The 19,913-nt window shown below is 34.1% G+C and overlaps 1 protein-coding gene across 1 annotated transcript; it reads right to left on the reverse strand.

The window, feature by feature from the left end:
* Positions 1-14,703: 14,703 nt before the first annotated feature.
* On the reverse strand, positions 14,704-16,287 carry LOC131675593 (tigger transposable element-derived protein 1-like). Its single transcript, XM_058954626.1, has 2 exons — positions 15,819-16,287; positions 14,704-15,740 (listed from the first exon to the last, which is right to left on the reverse strand). Exons 1-2 carry the CDS (start codon positions 16,285-16,287, stop codon positions 14,704-14,706), a joined length of 1,506 nt encoding a protein of 501 aa, XP_058810609.1.
* Positions 16,288-19,913: the final 3,626 nt, after the last annotated feature.

Here is a 19,913-nt window from a genome sequence, read left to right on the forward strand (position 1 = left end):
ATGGATTTCAGTATCTATGGTGATAATCTATGACACCGCCACGTTGTATAGCCAAAGGAATTTTAAACTGTGGACGTTATAAAATACTATTAATTATCATTGTTTATTGATTTCCATATGATGTTAAAGATATAAATTCTATGCAATCAGTTAGCATGACGTAGAAAGTCCTATTTTTTTTATTTAAACAATCATGATTTCTAAGTAGTTAAACAATTGTATACATCTAATTGATTTAATTTGACCATTTTTAGTAAAAACACTTAGATACAGCCTTCACCGTCCATTTTGATTTTTTTTATTATCATTCTCATATCAAAAAAAAAAATAAGAGGTAATAGTAAATTCAATTTCAAAACTTTTTCACATCTTATGTTTTTCCTGTAGAATGAATAGTTTCAGAGAAAAAAATTCATTTCAGTTTTGGTCGGTTCATTCATTTCGAAGAACCCATTGAAGGGAAAATGAATTTTTTTCTCTCTAACTATCCATTGTACAGGAAAAACATAAGACATAAAAAAATGTTTAAATTGAATTTACTATTACTCCTTATTTTTTTTTTGACATGACAATGATAATAAAAAAAATGAAAATGGACGGTAAAAGACTCATGTCACTTTTTAGATATATTATCAGTACGAATAAATTTACCTGGAAGTTACAGATGATATAAGTTGACCTTGCACTTTAATGTTAATAAAATATGTAAAATCTCCACTTATGACAAAGGGACAAAGTCCGGTCAATTCCAGAGAAAGCACTAAATAATTGATAATCAAAATTGACTATGAACTTTCGAGCACTGACAAATAATGTTATCTGGAAGTATAATTCACAAAGTCATTTATATCATGTTTATTTTATTTGGAAGTACATTCATATAAAAAATACACTTACAACCAATGTTGCTGTTGAAATTGCAAAGCATATGCATGCAATGTGAAAAACTGAAGTAAAGTTGCATAAACTGCAAGTTATGACGTACTACAAATCTTAATTGTAAAGATTGCTGAGAAGTGAGAAACTGAATTGGAAAATGTAGGTGTGATCAACTGATCTCTGATTCTCATGTACGTTTTTAATATAGGTTAATTAAATAGCACGTGTTGATGAAAAAAAAATTTGTTATACGTTTCATAAGATAATCGTTGGAGGACGTTGTACATTAGATGCAGCAGCAGACAGCACTTATAGTATATCTGTCATTTAAATTATATACATACATAGGGGAGGGCGCTTTAAAATTGATGTAGCAGTAGTCAGCTTTTATATATATAAAAATACATTTTATTTCACTTGAAATTTTAGAACTCATTATACTTATTACACGTAACATCTCGCGAATATGTTTACATGATAAGCTTTAAGAAATATTAGAATGTTAAAAAATGTACAAACTTAACGTATTTTAGTACTAATATTTTAATACATTACATGAATTTTCAGTCTGGCTTTTACTTTTCTTAAAACAAAATTATACTTAATATTTGCTTATAAGTTATCAGTCTGATCCTTAAGTAAAATTATCTATCAAGTAGGTGATTTTAACAATATAATAATTTAATGTGAAAGGATGTTGAGATGTCAAGTGATCGAATAATAATTTTTCATCATTTCTTAGAATCAAAATTTCTAAATAATTTAAAAAACAAACTTCAAATATAAAAAAATGAACATATTTGAATATGCATGAAATATCGTTTGACAGAAGTTAAAAATGTAGTAGTATGAAAAAAAGAAAGTGTCATTAGACAGAACAATTGTTTTCAAAATTTCTTAGAATGAGAAATTTTAGAAAAGACGAATGTCAATATGAAGTATCAATAAGAAAATTGAATGTCATTAAACCGAAGTTAAAAAGGTAGTAGAAAGTAGAAAAAAAAAGTGTCATCAGATAGAAGTTATTGCTCGTGTCCTCGTTTCGGAGTCTTTACACCACGAGCAATTTGTGCAGCTGTCATTGATGCACCATTATCAACTGGAACGACAGCGCTGTCATCTCTGCATACAATTGTAACCGGTCCTGCATCTAAAAATCATAAAAATGAATTTATAATCAACTTTTTTTATAGCACGAAAAGAAATGAATAGCAGTATGAATTTTTTTTTTTCTTACCGGATATATCCACTTCACCAACCACTTTTACTCTAACTCCTTTTTCCAAGTTCAGATTTGTAAAATTGACGATGTGAATGTTAATCTTGTATATTCCGTCAGTGATAGCTCCACACCCATAAACTTCATTTTTGAATTTGTTGTCAGCTTTGAAGAATTTTACCTTGACATACCCTTCCAAACCTAGAAAAATAAAAATTTTAAGTGTGTATATACATATAGTTTTCTGTGCCAAATCAAATTCATGTGGCCTTTATCGTCCATTTTCATTTTTTTTATTATCATTCTCATGTGAAAATAAAAAAATAAGAGGTAATAGTAAATTCGATTTCAAAACTTTTTTATATCTAATGTTTATCCCATAGAATAAATGGTTAGAGAGAAAAAAATTCATTTCCCTTTCAATGGGTTCTTCGAAATGAATGAACTGACCAAAACTGAAATGAATTTTTTTCTCTCTAACTATTTGTTCTACAGGAAAAACATAAGATATGAAAAAGTTTTGAAATTGAATTTACAATTACCTCTTATTTTTTTTTTGACATGAGAATGATAATAAAAAAAATCAAAATGGACGGTAAAGGCCGCATCAAAGAATTTTCTCAAAAAATGTTCAATGTTTTTATTAACATTCTCATGTAAAAAAAAAAGAGGTAATAGTAAATAAACTATAGTACTTATACACTAATCCTTTTGCTTTTCCTACATCTTCAAAGGAAGTTTCAACAGGCTCAGCATTTGTCTTGCCGTCGATCTGGTCATGAGTCCCAATACACTGAATTGTAGTTCCATCTTTTATCAATAACTCGAAAGGCACCAAATTTTGTTCTGCTTTATAAAAATTCATAAGGACAGCTTTCGTTACTGCACCTTCAACATGCAAAATCTGGAAATATAAATAATATATTCAACATTAGTATGTTATAATGCATTATAGTAATAACAAATTAATAAATTTGTAAACTTACCTTGCCAACAGCGATCTGTTCAACATATTTTTGGATCAGCGTCTGTCCCCAGATTAAACAAACAATCCGTTTGGAACTGCCATTGTTCAACACAAATTTGAACAAATGATATTTGACCTTACTTCCAACAACAGACGGAGCATGAACTTCGTCGACATACCCTACGACTTCTTTGCAAAAAAAAAAAAAAGATTATAAAAAAAACATGAAAAACATCATAATTTTAAAACAAAATTAAAAGGCAATCCATTTCCTTACGTTGTTTCATCTTTGTCACGAAACTCAGCTAAGTCCTCGTCTGTCGTGAACATCGGTTGATTGCATTCGCTGGCCATAATAACTGTATAAAAATCAATGTATATGCATTTTATGAATAAAAAAATATTTTTAGTTCTCAAAATTCAACACGCGGTTTGCAACTTCATATTATAACCTAAATAAGCGAATACGTATTATTCATCATCATATTATAACAATGCATGCAAATTATTACGATAAAAATAAATAACACCGCAATAAAATGCATATAAATTTATCGACGTTTAAAAAAAAATTAACATAAAAAATTCAACTCCAAATGTTAACACGTGAGTTAACCTCATTACCCGAACATATCAAAAAGATAGCGAATAATATAAGACATAACTTAAAAATAATTTATATACTTTTGACTTTCGTAATAACACTTACCTTACATTGAATTATCGGACTGACAAAGACTAAAAATCAGCAGATGGAAGTAGGTGATTAACCGAATAAATTTTTCCACAGCACCGAGGATGTCAATGGCAAGACAATACATTGACCGGATTTGTACATTGACCGGATATGACCTCTACCCTTTCTTTTCCCACTTCACTCTTACACGCATGTGCTGCCAATGTACAAACATACACACACACACTACTACTTACCACAGCATATAACGTCACGTTCTCAGCCAATCAGCTTACGAATAAGACGCGCTCACTCATGAGTCTCAGCCAATCAGATCACGAATAAAACGCGTTCACTCATCACTCATCTCCTTTTAGAAGTAGGATTGTTATTAATAATAGTAACTAAAATTTTGACCAAAATGGTATGAGTGGATCCATCTCTTACGAAAGGCCCAAACCTGAATTTTCACTCCGCCCCGCTCATCTCGGAAAACGCACGCCTCCAGGCCATTTAATGCCGCCAAAATTGGACAAGAAAATTCTCCTGCCAATGAGGAAAATGGGTCCAACTTTATAACGAAGTTTTTTTGAGAGGGGATGAGGAAGTGAAGATTACCTACCATTTCCCCGAATACTTTTCCCCGAATCGCCAATCCCCTGAAAAACTCCCCGAATGACGAATGCCCCGAAAACGGAACCCCCGACGACGTTTCCCCCGAATAGAAAAAAAAACGAATTTCATATGTTTTGTTATTTGCCGATAACCTAATCATATAAAATTAGCAGTATAGGCGGCGACAAATTATCAGTGACAAGAACTCAAAATTTTTAAGTAAAATGAATAGTGAACCGGAAATCATTGTTTTTGGTCGTTCTCATCGTTTATTTTTGGACGGTTTCGTGTACGTGAAATCGAAAGATACCGGTGTACATACGCATTGGGATTGTAAAAGAGTAAGGAGTAAGGAGTGTACAGCCCGAGCCGTGACATTAACTCGGAGTGCAGGAGGGCAAATTGTAGTAATACAAAGCCCGGATACATCACCGTATGAGCATCCCCCCAACCGCGAAGAAGCTGAAGGGGAAAAACGAAAATTTAGTTTAAAACGCAGGGCTGAGACTCATCCAGACCCCCCAGCTGCAATGTTGCGAGAAGAACTGGCAGGAGTTGCATCTGGAGTACTCAGTCAGCTTCCCGAGAGAGAACATTTGAAAAGAATGATTCGCAGAGTCAAGAAAAAGAATGTGCCGCCTAGTCCAACTTCACTCGCGGATTTGGATGAAATTCCTGAAAATTATAGAAAAACGGCAACTGGTGATCAATTTTTAATTTATGATTCAAGAGACGATAATGAGCCAGCAGAAAGTCGAGTCCTTGTTTTTGCAACACAAAAAAATCTCGAGCTATTGTCGTCAAGCCAAATGTGGTTCGTCGACGGAACATTTAAAGTACGTAAACAAGGTTATTAAAATGAAACTATTCCTACAATAAACTTTTATTTTATAGGTTGCTCCTCATATATTCACCCTATTTTCACAGTACTGGGAACGGTGTCGAGAGCTTCTGATGGAGGCGAACGAGAGGTTGTTGCATTGCCATTTGTGTATGCACTGCTCTCATCAAAAGAAGGTGAACAGTATGCATCGGTCCTACGTGCCATCGTGTCAGCAGCTGAAAAGTACGGTATCCGAAATTGTGCAACCGAAGCAATCATGTGCGATTTTGAGCTTGCGATAATAAACGCCTGCAAAGAAGTATTTCCTTATGCGGCGCTATGTGCGTGCTTTTTTCACTTGGGCCAGAGCTTGTATCGACAAATTCAAACAAAAGGTCTACAGGCAGCCTACAATGATAAAGAAGATAGATCCATAAAAGAGTTCACGCACATGCTTGCCGCTTTGGCATTTGTGCCAATCGGTGATGTAGAGTGTTACTTTGCAAGCTTGAAAGGCAGCGCTCCTCCGGACATGAAAGAGTATGTCGAGTACTTCGATGCAACTTACGTTACCGGCATCCCACGCAGAGGCAGACGAAGAGCAGTGCCACCAAGATATCCTATACACATATGGAATCAACATGACGCCGTGATAGAAGGTCAGGCTAAAACGAATAACGTGTCGGAAGGGTGGCATAACAGATTCCATCTGCTAATGAGAAAGAACCATCCCGACATATATTCGTTTATAAAAGAGGTTGTGAAAGAGCAAGGTGACACCGACATCGCAGTTGTTGAATTGTCTCTCGGACGAAGAATTAAAGCAGCACCAAAAAAGAAATGGGTCGAAGTGCAGGCAAAATTGCGCAGAATTGTATTGAACTATGAAACGTACGAGATACGCGACTATTTGAACGCCATTGGACAAACAATTGTTCTGTAATAAATAAAATCAGACTCCTATATACGTTTATCATATTTATTCGGGGAAAAAGGATTCGGGGAAAAAAGGATTCGGGGATTGGGTTTTCGGGAAATAATAAATTCGGGAAAAGTGCAATTCGGGGAGCGGGATTCGGGGAAATGGTCGGTAACGGGAAGTGAAAAACCACCCAACCGCCCCCAGGTACAAAAAGGCTCTGCACGGTCCTGGAGGAATTGATTCTACCGTCTGCTCTTCAGCTCAGAAGCAAGCCCTAGACCAAGCTTGCAACCATTCCCTTACGTTAAGCAACAACAGAAGATTTGGAAGACAAATTAAAACTTATTATAAGCGCGCAAAGCTACGATAAGTGAAGTGTATAAAATAAAAGAAAATAATAAAAGTCAAAATAAAATCATATCATCTTTCTCTTTTTCTATTTAGCATTAGCGAAGATATTTCCCCTCTTTAAACGTCGTTGTGGCAAGAGTCTTACTTCGTTTGCCCTTCTGCATCCGTGGTACTGTTGCGTTTAATTCGCACTTTACCAAAATTAAAATCACGCGCGCCAAAACTTTCTTCGAACCTACTTCCTCCTTCGCTAATCTACTTTTCCAATCTGTACAATTGCTGAACACGTTTCACTAATTTAAATGTATGTTGCACCCTATCAAAATTTACAGGTCTGTTTTTATTACTATGCCAAAAATTAACTGCATTTGTTTTGTATTCTAGATTTATGCATATTTTTCATATTTTTGTGAATAAATGAACCTACTCTATCGCGGCTAATATCGATTGTCCGTAATAGATTGAATATATGTACATATATGTAAATAATTTATAAAAATATATTTAGTTATAAATAAGTTTTTTTTCGTCGAGAATATGATGAACTACCAAATTATTGTACTACTTATATAAAAGATAAAGCTAAAAATAGTTTAAAGTATCTTATATACATGTGATAAAAGTAATCTGAAAGTTACAGGATGAATGGCGATTCACACTTGAGTAGTGTTACTTGTAAACTTACTTTTAACTTTTATAATGTTGGCTGCGGTGAAGGCAGCTGCTTTCTCACCAAAACTACTATCTTTAGCTAGCACTCTTTCCCAAGATTTTTTACCTAGAATTTCGTTAGCTTTATTTCTTTTCACAATATCCCCTCCATTTTACGAATAAGTGATATCGTGTTCTTTACAAGAGATGCCTAGTGGATTTTTACCAGCATCTCAACGTGCCAATCGTTTATTCAATTTAGTATCAGATCCACAATACTGATATCTAGATAAGAGAGCTTCGACAGGTAAGTTATTGATAATCTTGTTCACTAGACCACCACCAGACTTTCTTTTACAGTACGTGATCATACTTCTTCGAAAGACAACATGTTAATGAAATAAAAGATATATAAGTAGTCTCTTTATACCAAACAAACTCATTCATCGATGTATCAGTAACGTGTAAATAAAATGGATATCAAAGAAGAGCTTCTTAAGCTTCAAGTCGTAAATTTCGATGGAGTGGTAGAGACGGAAAAATAAGAAAAAATACATGGTGAACTATTACCGCACAGTATACGCGCCGTTTTCTAAGGACCTAGTAACTACGGAAATACTGATTGTTTATTAACATTTATCACTCATCCTCATGGTCTTAGATTTAAAAACATGTCTACTCAAAATCTCTTAACCAACCCAAGTATAAATTTTTAAAAGATTTCTTAGAGCCTATTAATAGAATAGAGTATTATGCTTTCAACAAGCATGAGACAGTTATTTCACCAGATAAAACACGACCAAATTCTATAATGATTTTTGACGATAAATTCACTGATAAGCAAGATGACGTAAAAGCATTCTTCTGTATGGGAAGACATAAAAAAGTAGATAGTTTCTATCTCCATCAATCATACGCTCGCATTCCAAAGCATCTAATTAAGATAATGTGAATTGACTAGTTTTAATTCGACAAGATGACGTGAATATTAAACACATTTACAATGATCACGTTAACTCAGATACGAGGTGTGTTCAAAAAGTAAGGTGACTTTATATTTTTAAGAAAAAATATTTATTTATTTATCAATATTTATGTTGTCCCCTTCAAAGTAATCCCCCTCAGATACAATACACTTATGCCAACGGTTTTTCCAATCCTCAAAGCACTTCTCATAAGCACTTTTCGGTATAGCCTTGAGCTCTTCCAGCGATGCAGTCTTCATCTCTTCAATCGTTGCAAATCTCCGTCCTTTCATAGGTCTCTTTAGTTTTGGGAACAAGAAAAAGTCACATGGGGCCAAATCCGGTGAATATGGTGGCTGAGGCATGATTGTGGTGTTGTTTTTAGCCAAAAAATCTCTCACAAGCAAAGATGAGTGAGCAGGGGCATTATCGTGATGCAAAAGCCATGAATTGTTTTTCCACAATTCTGGGCGTTTTCTTCGTATTGCTTTTCGCAAACGGTGCATAACTTCAAGATAATACTGTTTATTGACCGTACGTCCATATGGTAAGATCTCCTGATGCACCAAGCCATATTAATCGAAGAAAACCGTGAGCAAAACTTTGACATTTGATCGAACTTGGCGTGCTTTTTTCGGTCTTGGCTCATCTGGGCTCTTCCATTGAGACGATTGGACTTTGGTTTCGATATCATAACCATATACCCATGATTCGTCACCAGTTATGACCCTTTTGAGTAAATCTGGATCGTCGTTGACGTCATTCAACAGTTCTTGAGCGATGCTTATGCGACGGTTCTTTTGGTCAAAATTTAGCAATTTCGGAACAAACTTTGCTGACACACGTCTCGTGCCCAAAACGTTAAAAAAAATTTCATGGCACGAGCCAAGCGATATACCAACATCCTCAGCAACTTCTCTGATAGTGATTCGACGATTTTCCAGAACAATTTTCTTCACTGCTTGAACGTTTTCATCAGTTGTTGACGTGCTTGGGCGTCCAGAGCGAGGCTCGTCATTGGCATCTTCCCGGCCATCTTGGAAGAGTTTGTACCACTTGTAAACATTTTTTTTACTCAGAACAGTTTCATCGTATGCCACCGTCAACATTTCAAATGTTTCAGAGCACTTTATTTTATTTTTTACACAAAATTTGATGCAAATCCTTTGATCCATATTTTTCGATAGCAAGAAATCGCCGAGCATGCAAAATACTTATAACTTTTACACCTCTCACAACCAAAAAAAAATGCTATACACTTGAAACTTGGTACAGATGTTCGGGAAGAGTGTACCAACATAACAAAACAAAAAAATCGATAATCGAAAGTACGTTGCCCGTGAAATTTGAAAAGTCACCTTACTTTTTGAACACACCTCGTATGACTTTTGAGAAGTTTAAAGCAATTTGTTCAAACTGTTGAAGAGACAATAATTATGGATTTTTGGTTATCGATAGACACAGACCAATAAATCATGGACGATATAGAAAGGGATTTGATTCATTGCTATAAATATAGCGGAGTGAGCGGATTAAGATTATTTAACTTTATAAATTACGAGCGTCAACATGGCTGATTTGGAAAGAGAAAAGAAGGTGCTCCAGTAATTATCGGAGGCTCGTGATGCCATAAGACACAAGTATCAACTAATAAAACGTGGCAAAGCTGATTTAAAAAATATATTGCATGAAACTTTTAAATCTATGGTTCATCCATTGAAGAAATTTGTAGAAGTAACTAGTGATAAAAGTAACGCTACTAATACTACTACAACTGAACAGGCAACGAACTTCAATGAAATTGTCAAGTCAAAAGTAACAGCTGACACTCCTTATAAATCTCGATATTTCAATAGTACTTCTAATGAATTAAATCCTAGATTACAACCGCTTGATACTACATTTGAATCCGCTATTTCTATTGATGATAATGATGATGAATATGATAAGACTACTGAATAATTACTTGATACAACTGCTATAAATTTGAACAAAATTATTTTAAATGTAACTACAGAATAAATAACAAAGCTATTGGATGATTTGATTGTAGGAATGTTCGACTATTGCATGAACCTCAGCAGAAAAGTAATTTAGACGAGACATTTGGTGTCTGCCTGCAAGAAAATACAAATTTCATAGGCAATTCTTCAATTTACTTCGAAAACGATTATGTATCTGTGAATGATAAAGCATACAGCAAGACGCCTGGTTTAATGGAACTTCTCTTTCGTAAAGAACTCGATTCTAAATTAATTAGCTCATCGGATATTGAAAATTATATAAATATTCTTGAAATCACTAACGCTTATCGTAAGAGATATGAAGCCAATGGAGAATATCGCAATAAGCACATAAACAAATTCATAAAGTACATTGTTCCAAATTTAATTTTGAGCGATAGCGTTAAGAAACGTCAATCGACTAATGATGGAAGAGGTCTTTTTTGAGGGAAGTACGAGTAGGCCAATCCTTTTTAACATAGTGCTACTCCCTTTTTCTGCCATCCCATAAACATATGAAATACGGGTGCTTTATAAACCTTGACTGTTGTCCAAGAAGCATACCAGCGATTTTCAAATCTCCACATACATCTCATTTGTGATTTTCATATTCAATAGCTTGGAGAATAATATCTACATTTTCATATGACTCTTTCAAGTGAGTGGAATGAGCAATAGGGAAAGGAGCATATTTATTAGAGTTATGTAACAAAACTCCTTTCAAACTCCTTTTGCAGGAGTCGATAAATAGCCTCCTATCAGCAGGATCATATGTCAGTTCACATTTTTGCAATAAACCATGAACATTATTGGAATAAACATAGCTCTCACCTTCGGAAAAAAACGGAGTAAATGACTTTTCTCAATGTCTCTACCAAGAAAATGTAGTTTCAGGGGAAAGAACATTTCTCTCTTATAACCGTGAACCCAGTAGTTCAGATTTGTCTTTGGGCAAGCCTAAGTCACTAAATGACATACATTTACTGCAGCTTGATTAAAAAGAATCGGTAGAGATTTAGAATCTTGATACTCTTAAGAATCACTATCTGCAAACTCTTGGAGATCTCTTTTTTCACCACCCATATTAGTATCAGCATTTTTCTTCCAACTTGGAAGTTTAGGAGGGATATCGTCAGGTCTCATTTTACAGGTTTCGCAATACTTGACACATTTGGATACACTATTTTATGAGAATTTTTAGAATTGAAGCCAGTAGTTCTAGTTAAACAAACATATCAGTTATCGTGACGAAAAGGCTACCGCCATAACATTGGTGTTTTGAAAGGCATGGGTGTAACTGTGTCTGTGGCATTATTCCAGCGTCTTAACCCATTAACGTCCAAAATGTCAAAATTTCTTGCACGTTTTCAAAGTGATTTTTTCCTATGTAATTGGCGTTGAAAAAATTCTTGAACCACATATTCTGATGTAAAATTGCATGCTCTTTCAGAATCCGTTACTAGAATCATGATAAAACTCACAGGAAAAGAGATATGCTCGATTGAAACATAAAAAACACCTAAATTTTCGAAAAAAAAAATTTTTAGGATTTTTTTTCGAAGTGTTACGGTGAAGATATCACCTTGCGACCGTGATCAAAGGTGATCATGGGATTTGAAGTTTAACAGAGAATTTTTTTGTTTACCTTGAACCATCGCTTCTTTACAAAATGGCGGAAAAAACGAATTTTTTTTTTTTCAATCTTCATCAACTTTTTTCTCAAAATCTATGGTCTTTAGAAAAAAATTCATAAAAACAAAAATGCCTTAGAATCGCTCGAGGAACATTCTCAAATTTTTTCAGAATTTTTTGAGACAATTTTTGATTTTCCGGGAAACTTGGGAAATGGAATTTTCAAAAATGTCTCCAAAAATTCTGAACAAATTTTAGGATGTTTCTCGAGTGATTCTAAGACATTTTTGTTCTTATGAATTTTTTTCTAAAGTCCATAGATTTCGAGAAAAAAATTGATAAAGTGAACATAGCGGCCGAAACGAATTTTTATTTTTTCAACGCCAATTACATAGGAAAAAATCACTTTGAAAACGTACAAGAAATTTTGACATTTTGGACGTTAATGGGTTAAAGTTTCAACACAGAATTTACAAGCTTTGTGTGGAACCCAAGGTTTCATTGATGTTAATTTTTTACTTCCAAAACATAAAACGACCGCAGATGTAACAAAAATTGTCTGGGTCATTTGAACACCTACGAACATCCATTATAAAGAAAATGAAAATGTGAAAATGGTTTATAGAATATACTATAAACAATTCAAGGTAGCTATGAGAACGTCTGATAAAGACTTTAAAGAAGAACTCACAAAGAGCAGAGTCGTGAAAAAGACTGATGAAAACTGTTCGTCGATAATTACTCCTTGGAAAGCTAGCCGTGAAAATGGTGTTTTTAAACTGTTTAGAAAAACTCTCTGTGGATGACGTCACAAAAATAAAAGCAGCTTACCAGGTAATTTTATTGCATGTACAAGGTTATGAAACTAACCCAATAAGCATCGCAGGTTACAGGGCTCGAGGATTAAGAAAATTAGAGTTTAAGGGTGTGGGGTTATGCGTCATAGGTTATAGGGATCGAGGGTTAAAGCGATTAAGGTATAAGGATTTGAAGTTATAGCATTGAAGGTTACAGGGCTCAAAGCTTAAGGAAGTAAGTATTTAAGGGTCTAGGGTTATAGCATTGCAGGTTACAGGTCTCGAAGGTTAAAGAAATTAGGGTATAAGAGTCTGAGGTTATAGCGTCACAGGTTACAGGGTTCGAGGGTTAAGTAAATAGGGGTTTAAGGGTTTGGGGCTATGGCGTCGTAGTTTACAGTGCTTGGAGGTTATGGAAGTTAGAGTATAAAGGCATGATGGAAATACATATACCATATGTGCGCATCCGGGAAAATAGCAGTATCGGGACTGTTAAAAAATTTGATTTAAATTAACAATATCTCGATGAAAAAAACAATATCTCAAATCTTGAATGTGGATTTTAAAGGGTAATGGTATACTTTTTAGATAGTTTACCCCGTTTTCAGAATAAAAATTTTTCCGCGTTGTTATGGGACCTCAAATATACCAAAAAACTGCCTTTTTTGCCCTTTTAGGTTCGGATATCTAAAAAACTTGACATGGTGGACAAATTCTGACTCCAGATTCGAATTCTATGCAAAAAATTACTTCAGAAATGATCTTCCGTTGGCCAACAACAATCACATACCCTTATTTTACAGATCTGTGCTATCTTTCTAAAATTCTCGCTATACAATATCTAGCCGAGGTAAGTAATATGGTAATTTATCTAGAGATGAGAGCATAAATCGAAAGGAATCGATGAAACGAAAGGTAATTCGACTGTTTGCAACTTCTTTTGAGAAGGATCTGTACCATTCCTAGTTTTCAGCGAGAACAAAGATTTTTCATTCAAATTCTGAGCTAGTAACAATTTCTGTTATAATAAAATGAGAGTTATAGCCTGTAAAGTTATGAAATACGACTGGTATAAAAGCGACGTTTTTATAATATAAATTGCAATGGTTGTGAGCTGCACCTCTAAATTTTCTTGTTAAATGAAAATGATCTTGAACTCGTTTTTCTTTCTCTACGAAATATAATTAAAGATATGACATTTTCTTGCCGTTATTAATGCCTATTCATTCATAAATGATAAACCCATTTCTTTAGCATTGTTTTTTTTTGTAATTCAATTACTAAAGACTTAAATTGCTTTATAAACCACGATGCTGGTGATTCGTATTCATTTAACTTTTTTCTATATGATTTATACGTAGACTTACTTTCATCATAACAGCATTTTACATATAATCCAACACTAAATGCTTCATGTTCTTCGAAACGATATTTCTTAACATAAAGCTTTCTATTCGGATCTTCTACGTTTTAATAAACATTCAAAATCAGCGTATATAACAAATGGAACCTTCTCTTTATGTTTATAATTTTTAAATTCTAGAATGGGGTCGTCAGTTAAATTAATGCGATACTTATTTATTTTAGAACAGTCGACTTCATGAGATATCAAATTTTCCTCGTTAGTAAAATAGTGAAATCAACGTTCAGAAAGATAAATTTTTCCAGTATGTCGAGTAATTTGATTACGAAGAAGAGCAGATAAATATGTAATCTATACGTAATGAGTTCTTAATTTGTATTTTTCATCATCTATTGGTATATAAGGTCTATTCGTATTATTTTCATTAATATATTCGTTCTGTAATAAGAGTAAGTTGACATTTTTTGGTTTTTTTTTATTTTGTTATATAGCATGGTGAAACTCCATATTTTGAGCCATATTTTTTAAGTATATGTTAATTTATAGTTATATTACAGGCATCCCTCGTTATACGCGGTAGTTACGTTCCGAAAAAGTACCGCGTATAACGAAACCACGTATAACGAGACCTTACGCTTATGGGAAATTAGGGGTTACGTTCCAAAGAAATCAAAATATATGATTCAGTACTATTTATTTTGAAAATAATCAGTCAATTTTGCTTGCTTAGCTCTTCTCAAAATGTCTCTATATAATTCATCGTAAATCAATATAGCTAAATCGCATTGTCGTTTGAAATTTAAACTTCTAACCATTATCGGATCTTTTTGCACAGCTTGTTCAGATGCCTTTAGCATCGAAAATGGTTTCGGACGTCGTTCGTGTAAGGCCTTCTTCAGTTTCTTCTTCAGGCGGATTATTCGAAAGTACTTCGATTTCTTCAGGTGTCAAGTCAGTTCTTTCTTCCACAAGATCTAGAACCTCCGATTCCTCAAGGTCTTGGAACCCTTCACCTTCGACTTCTCGAGCCAAGGCTATGACCTCTCGCACTGTGTCTTGATAATTTGATTGCTGCTCGGCGTCACTTGCTGCAACTACTTCCGGTAACAGCTTTTTCCAGCTTTGGTTTACAGTGGTCAATTTAACTTCAGTCCAGGCCTCTTCAACGAAGTTGATTGCATCCATGATTGAAAACATTTTCCAGTATTGTCTGACAACATTGTCGGGAACAAAATTGTCGCAAGTCCGGTGAAGATTTACTTTTTGGACTAATGATTTTATAACACGTCTTAAATAATAAGACTTGAAAGTTGCTATGACAGTCTGATCTAGCGGTTGAATCAATGACGTTGTGTTGGGAGGAAGGAACATCACTTCGACATCAGGATGAGCTGTTTGCAAACATCCATCATGGCTCTTGCAATTATCAAGCAGTAACAAAACTTTGAAAGCGAGATTTTTTTTGGCTAAGAATTCTTTCACTTCTGGAATAAATGAATGCAAAAACCAAATCTCAAAATTATTTCTTGTTACCCATGCAGTTTTGTTCGAAGTCCAATGGACGGGTAGCTGTTCTTTATTTTTTCCTTTTAATGCTCTAGGATTTTCTGAACGATACACGAGCATAGGTTTGCATTTTAAATTTCCAGTGACGTTAACACAGAATAAGAGAGTAAACCTATCTTTCGCTACTTTGAAACCTGGCGCTCTCAATTCTTCTTTCGTTAACCATGTTCGAGATGGCATTCTTTTCCAAAAAAGTCCAGTCTCATCACAATTAAAAATTTGATCGGGAACAAAATATTTTTCAGCAATAACTTCTCGAACTTGTGCTGGGAATACACGAGCAGCTTCATGATCCGCACTAGAACTTTCACCTAAATATTTTGATTTTCATTCTTATTTTCAAGTTAAGTTTTTATTTTTTATTTATATTTTATTTTTACATTCTATACCTGAGAATTTGACATTATGCAGCATGAATCTGGCTTTAAACCTTTCAAACCATCCTTTACTCGCGTTGAACTTCTCAGTTTTATTGTATTTTTCACACAGGTGAGTGTGAAAAACGATAGCTTGATCTCTAATTGCCGCTGTACTAAGAGGAATTTTTTTGTGTATAAGATCTTGAATCCAAATCATAAGCATCTCTTCTGCTTTTTCAATGAAATTATGACGAACAACTTTTGCTGCCTGAGCATGCTGGCCCAAAATTTGTGCACTTTCACGAATTTTCGCTTCGCTATCCCGAATCGTGCGAATGGTTGATTCATTTACTTCGAAACGTCTAGCAATTGCAGCAACTTTATCTCCGTCTCGAAGTGAATTTAAAATTTTTAATTTATCTGCCAAACTCATTACTATTCGATTTTTCTTTAAAGACGTTTTTCTTGGAGTTTTCATTGGAGTGCGTGGTGGTGCCATGATTTAAATTTGGAAATACTATTGACGTTATAAGAAAGTAGTGTGAACCAAATAGAAATGTACAATGTTAAAGGTTATGAAAATTTATAAACAAAAACAAAAAAATTGAACTGAACATTGCGTCGAGTAAACCGCGTATAAGGCTGACTGTTACCGCGTAAAACGCGGGACGGTCACAAATCGCAATCCGCGTATAAGGGTAATCCGCGTATAACGAAACCGCGTATAACGAGGGATGCCTGTATTTAAATTTTCAAATTTAGGAATACTTTTTGTTTTTATAGGGAAGCTTATACCGTCAAAATTCAATTCTTTCGCATAGGGCTTGGAATTACTCTATAAGAATGTTGTTCAACTGGATGAAGGCATGAAACTATAGCCCATTTAAATATTCATTATTTTCGTTTTCCACGTTAACACATGCTTTTTTTATTATTTAAGCTTGACGGTAATGGAATATATGAGCATGGTCAAAGAGGATTATACTTATCTATATTAATAGTGAGCCCAACCACAGTTTTCAACGACCAGTTTGTGTCTCTTGTTTGAAATTCCTCTATTTGCTTAAGTATACGAATGTAATGTCTTTTTGAAAAGCTATTTTGAAACTATCTATCTAGATCAGTCGTTTTATAAATGCAAATATTGTTTGTATTGAAATACTTGATTTGAATATCTTCTTCTTGATTTTTCTTTACGATAAATTGTGTTGTCATTTCTGTATTTATCTTTAAAGTATTATGAATAGCAAGAAATTGTGGTATTTGAATTTATAAGAGTTGATTTGCAGCAACTAGAAACGTTTTTATATCTAAGTGATGTTGATTAACTATACATGCTGAACTAATTCGATTTTTAAATGCTGATTGAATTAGTCTCCAAACAACTCCAGCCATTAATAGCTTTGTACTTCCTGCAACTCTTATAGAATTACTTAAATTAACTTCAATAAAATTCAAATAAAAAGCACAAGTTTGTCATCTTTTTCGAATTGCCCTAATTATATCAGGCCGTTTCATAAATTCATTATATGAAATTATAGCAATAATTGCTAGATTTCTCCATCTAATATAATCATCTACATACTATATAAATCTTCCGAATGTTAATAAGTTTCCACAAAATACTTTGTTAGTTATCTCGTTTATTGTCTTGTAGAGTCATTTGTTAGTAGTTGTATAAAGGACTATTATTATTATTAGAGGATGGAAAGGTAGCGAACAGCTCTGAAATGAACTCATTCTCAGTAGGTAATTAATATGAATTTGTTTAATGAATCAATAAAGACTCAATCAACTACTAAGGAACTACTTGCAAATGCAGTAAGGTAAGGCAAGCTTAGCTCGCAGCCTATCTTGAGAGACTGGACTCTTTTGCTAGGTCGAAGCGGCTTATAAAGGGTGCTACCAGCAAAGTAAGGGTGCTACCAGCAAAGTGAGGGCGCTACTAACAAAGTGAAGACGCTGCCAGCAAAGTGATGGCGCTGCAAGCAATTAGTTCTGTAGGTAGAATATGGAAGAGATAGCTAAAGCGAAAGACTGGGGGTGAACCTACTGTAGCACCCTCTAACTTATTAATTTCGTATTAAGGGTTTATGTAGATCTGTAAAATAAAAATATAGTTATTATTGCTTTGAGATACGATTCAGCTCACATATCTCAGAGAATAATTGGATTTATACTCCAAAATGGACTATATTTTAGATATTCAAGGCTTTCAGAGTCCTAAAATTATTTTTATTTCTAAAGAGTTTGCTTATTTCCTAGTATATTCTAATACTTTACCTACAGTACTACTTTTTATACCCCCGCATCATAGGCTCAAACTTCCTATCGAATATCAAAGTGTTAATAAATGGCTAGAATTACATCATCATGGTATTTTTATTTTATTATCGTTAATTAACATTGATTTTATTTGAAAAAATTGATATATTCAATTTTATACATATATTATGGAGAAATGGTACGAAGGTCGCTCAATAAGTCCTTAGAAAAACCATGAGATAGCACTCTAAGCATCTCAACTTATGTTGCACCAGCAAGCGTCACTATTAAATAGAGTGCTGTCGAAGTTTCAACCAGATCCATCGAGTAGTTCCGTTTTTATCGTCGATCAAAGTGAACAACGTAACGACTTTTGTTTCTTGTTAACAATGGGAAAAAGTGACTTCTAAGCGGTGATAAAATATTTCTATTTAAAGGGCTTTAAGACCGAAAGAAATCAAAGCTAAGTTAGATGCAGTTCATGATGTATCTGCCCCTGTGTTTGCAACTGTTTACAATTGGATAAATAAATTTAAATGTGGCCGTACATTGACTGCAGATGAATATCGTTCAGGCCGTCCTGTAGACGTGAGCACTCCGCAAATAATCAATAAAATCCACGACATGGTGTGGAATGACCGAACAATAAAATTGCGTGAAATAGTTAAGGCCACAGGGGTTTCAAAAGGTACAGTCATTTCGATTTTGCAGGAGAAAATAGACATTAGAAAAATTTCTGCAAGATGGGTGCCGCGTCGAGAACTGAAGCAGTCGAGTGGTGACCGCTGAGGCCCTCTTGTCACGCATCAATCGTAATCCGGACGACTTTCTGCATTGATTCATAACAGTAGATGAAACGTGGATACACCACTATACTTCTGAGACGAAGGAATAGTTAAAATTGTGGATTGTGGAAGGTCAACTAGCTCCGAAGGAGACGAAGATAGTGAAATCAGCTGGCAAGGTATTGGTCACTGTTTTTTGGGATGCACGTGGAACTAACTTCGTCAACTATTCAGAAAAAGGACAAATAATCACCGGAGAGTATTATGCGTCGTTTTTGGACCGGTTAAGAGAGAAAATAAATAAAAAACGTTTGAACATTTGAAAAAAAATAAAAGTTTCATCAAAACAATGTACGAGTGCATACTTGCTAAAATTAAGTAATTGAAGTTCGAATAGTAGATCATTTACCGTATTCATCATTATTTCGCCCATAGTGACTTTTTATTCCCAAACCTAAAAAAATGGCTTGCCAGTCCATGATTCATCTCAAACGAGGAGGTCATAACATAAACAAATGGCTATTTTAAGGGACTTCCAAAATTATTTTTGTCTGATGGCTTAAAAAAACTTTAAGGACGCCTGAAAAAGTTTATCGAACCAAAAGGAGATTACGTTGAAAAATAAAAAAAAATCTACTAAAAAAATTGTTTTTCTTTGTTTTTCTAAGGTTTATTGACCCACCCTCGTGCATTACCATACAATATTTTAAATTGTACTAGACGTAGTTATTTACATGATTGTAGAAGTATTTATGTGAAAGGATTACAAAAGAAGCAATGGCTCTAAAAAATTATTCCTGCAAAGTACGCTAAATAATTTACAGTAGAATGTTATTATAAATTAGAATTTAATTATTCTTTTTAATTACAGAAAAATTCTAGATATTGAAACTGAAATGAGATGCTCGCCATTGAAAGATTCAAGTCTTAAATTTAAATCATCATGCTATAACGTGTGCGGCTGCTACTCGTTATGTCTTTCTCTCCCATGTCCTAATATACTCTTGTAAATTAAGTCTATATTAATATGTATCACTTAAGTTTCAGCGGGCTGAAGTAGGGTAGGTAAGAGAGA

Source organism: Phymastichus coffea, unplaced genomic scaffold (genome assembly GCF_024137745.1).
Source record: "Phymastichus coffea isolate CEN01 unplaced genomic scaffold, Cenicafe_Pcof_1.1 PCOF00026, whole genome shotgun sequence".
Lineage (NCBI taxonomy): Eukaryota > Metazoa > Arthropoda > Insecta > Hymenoptera > Eulophidae > Phymastichus > Phymastichus coffea.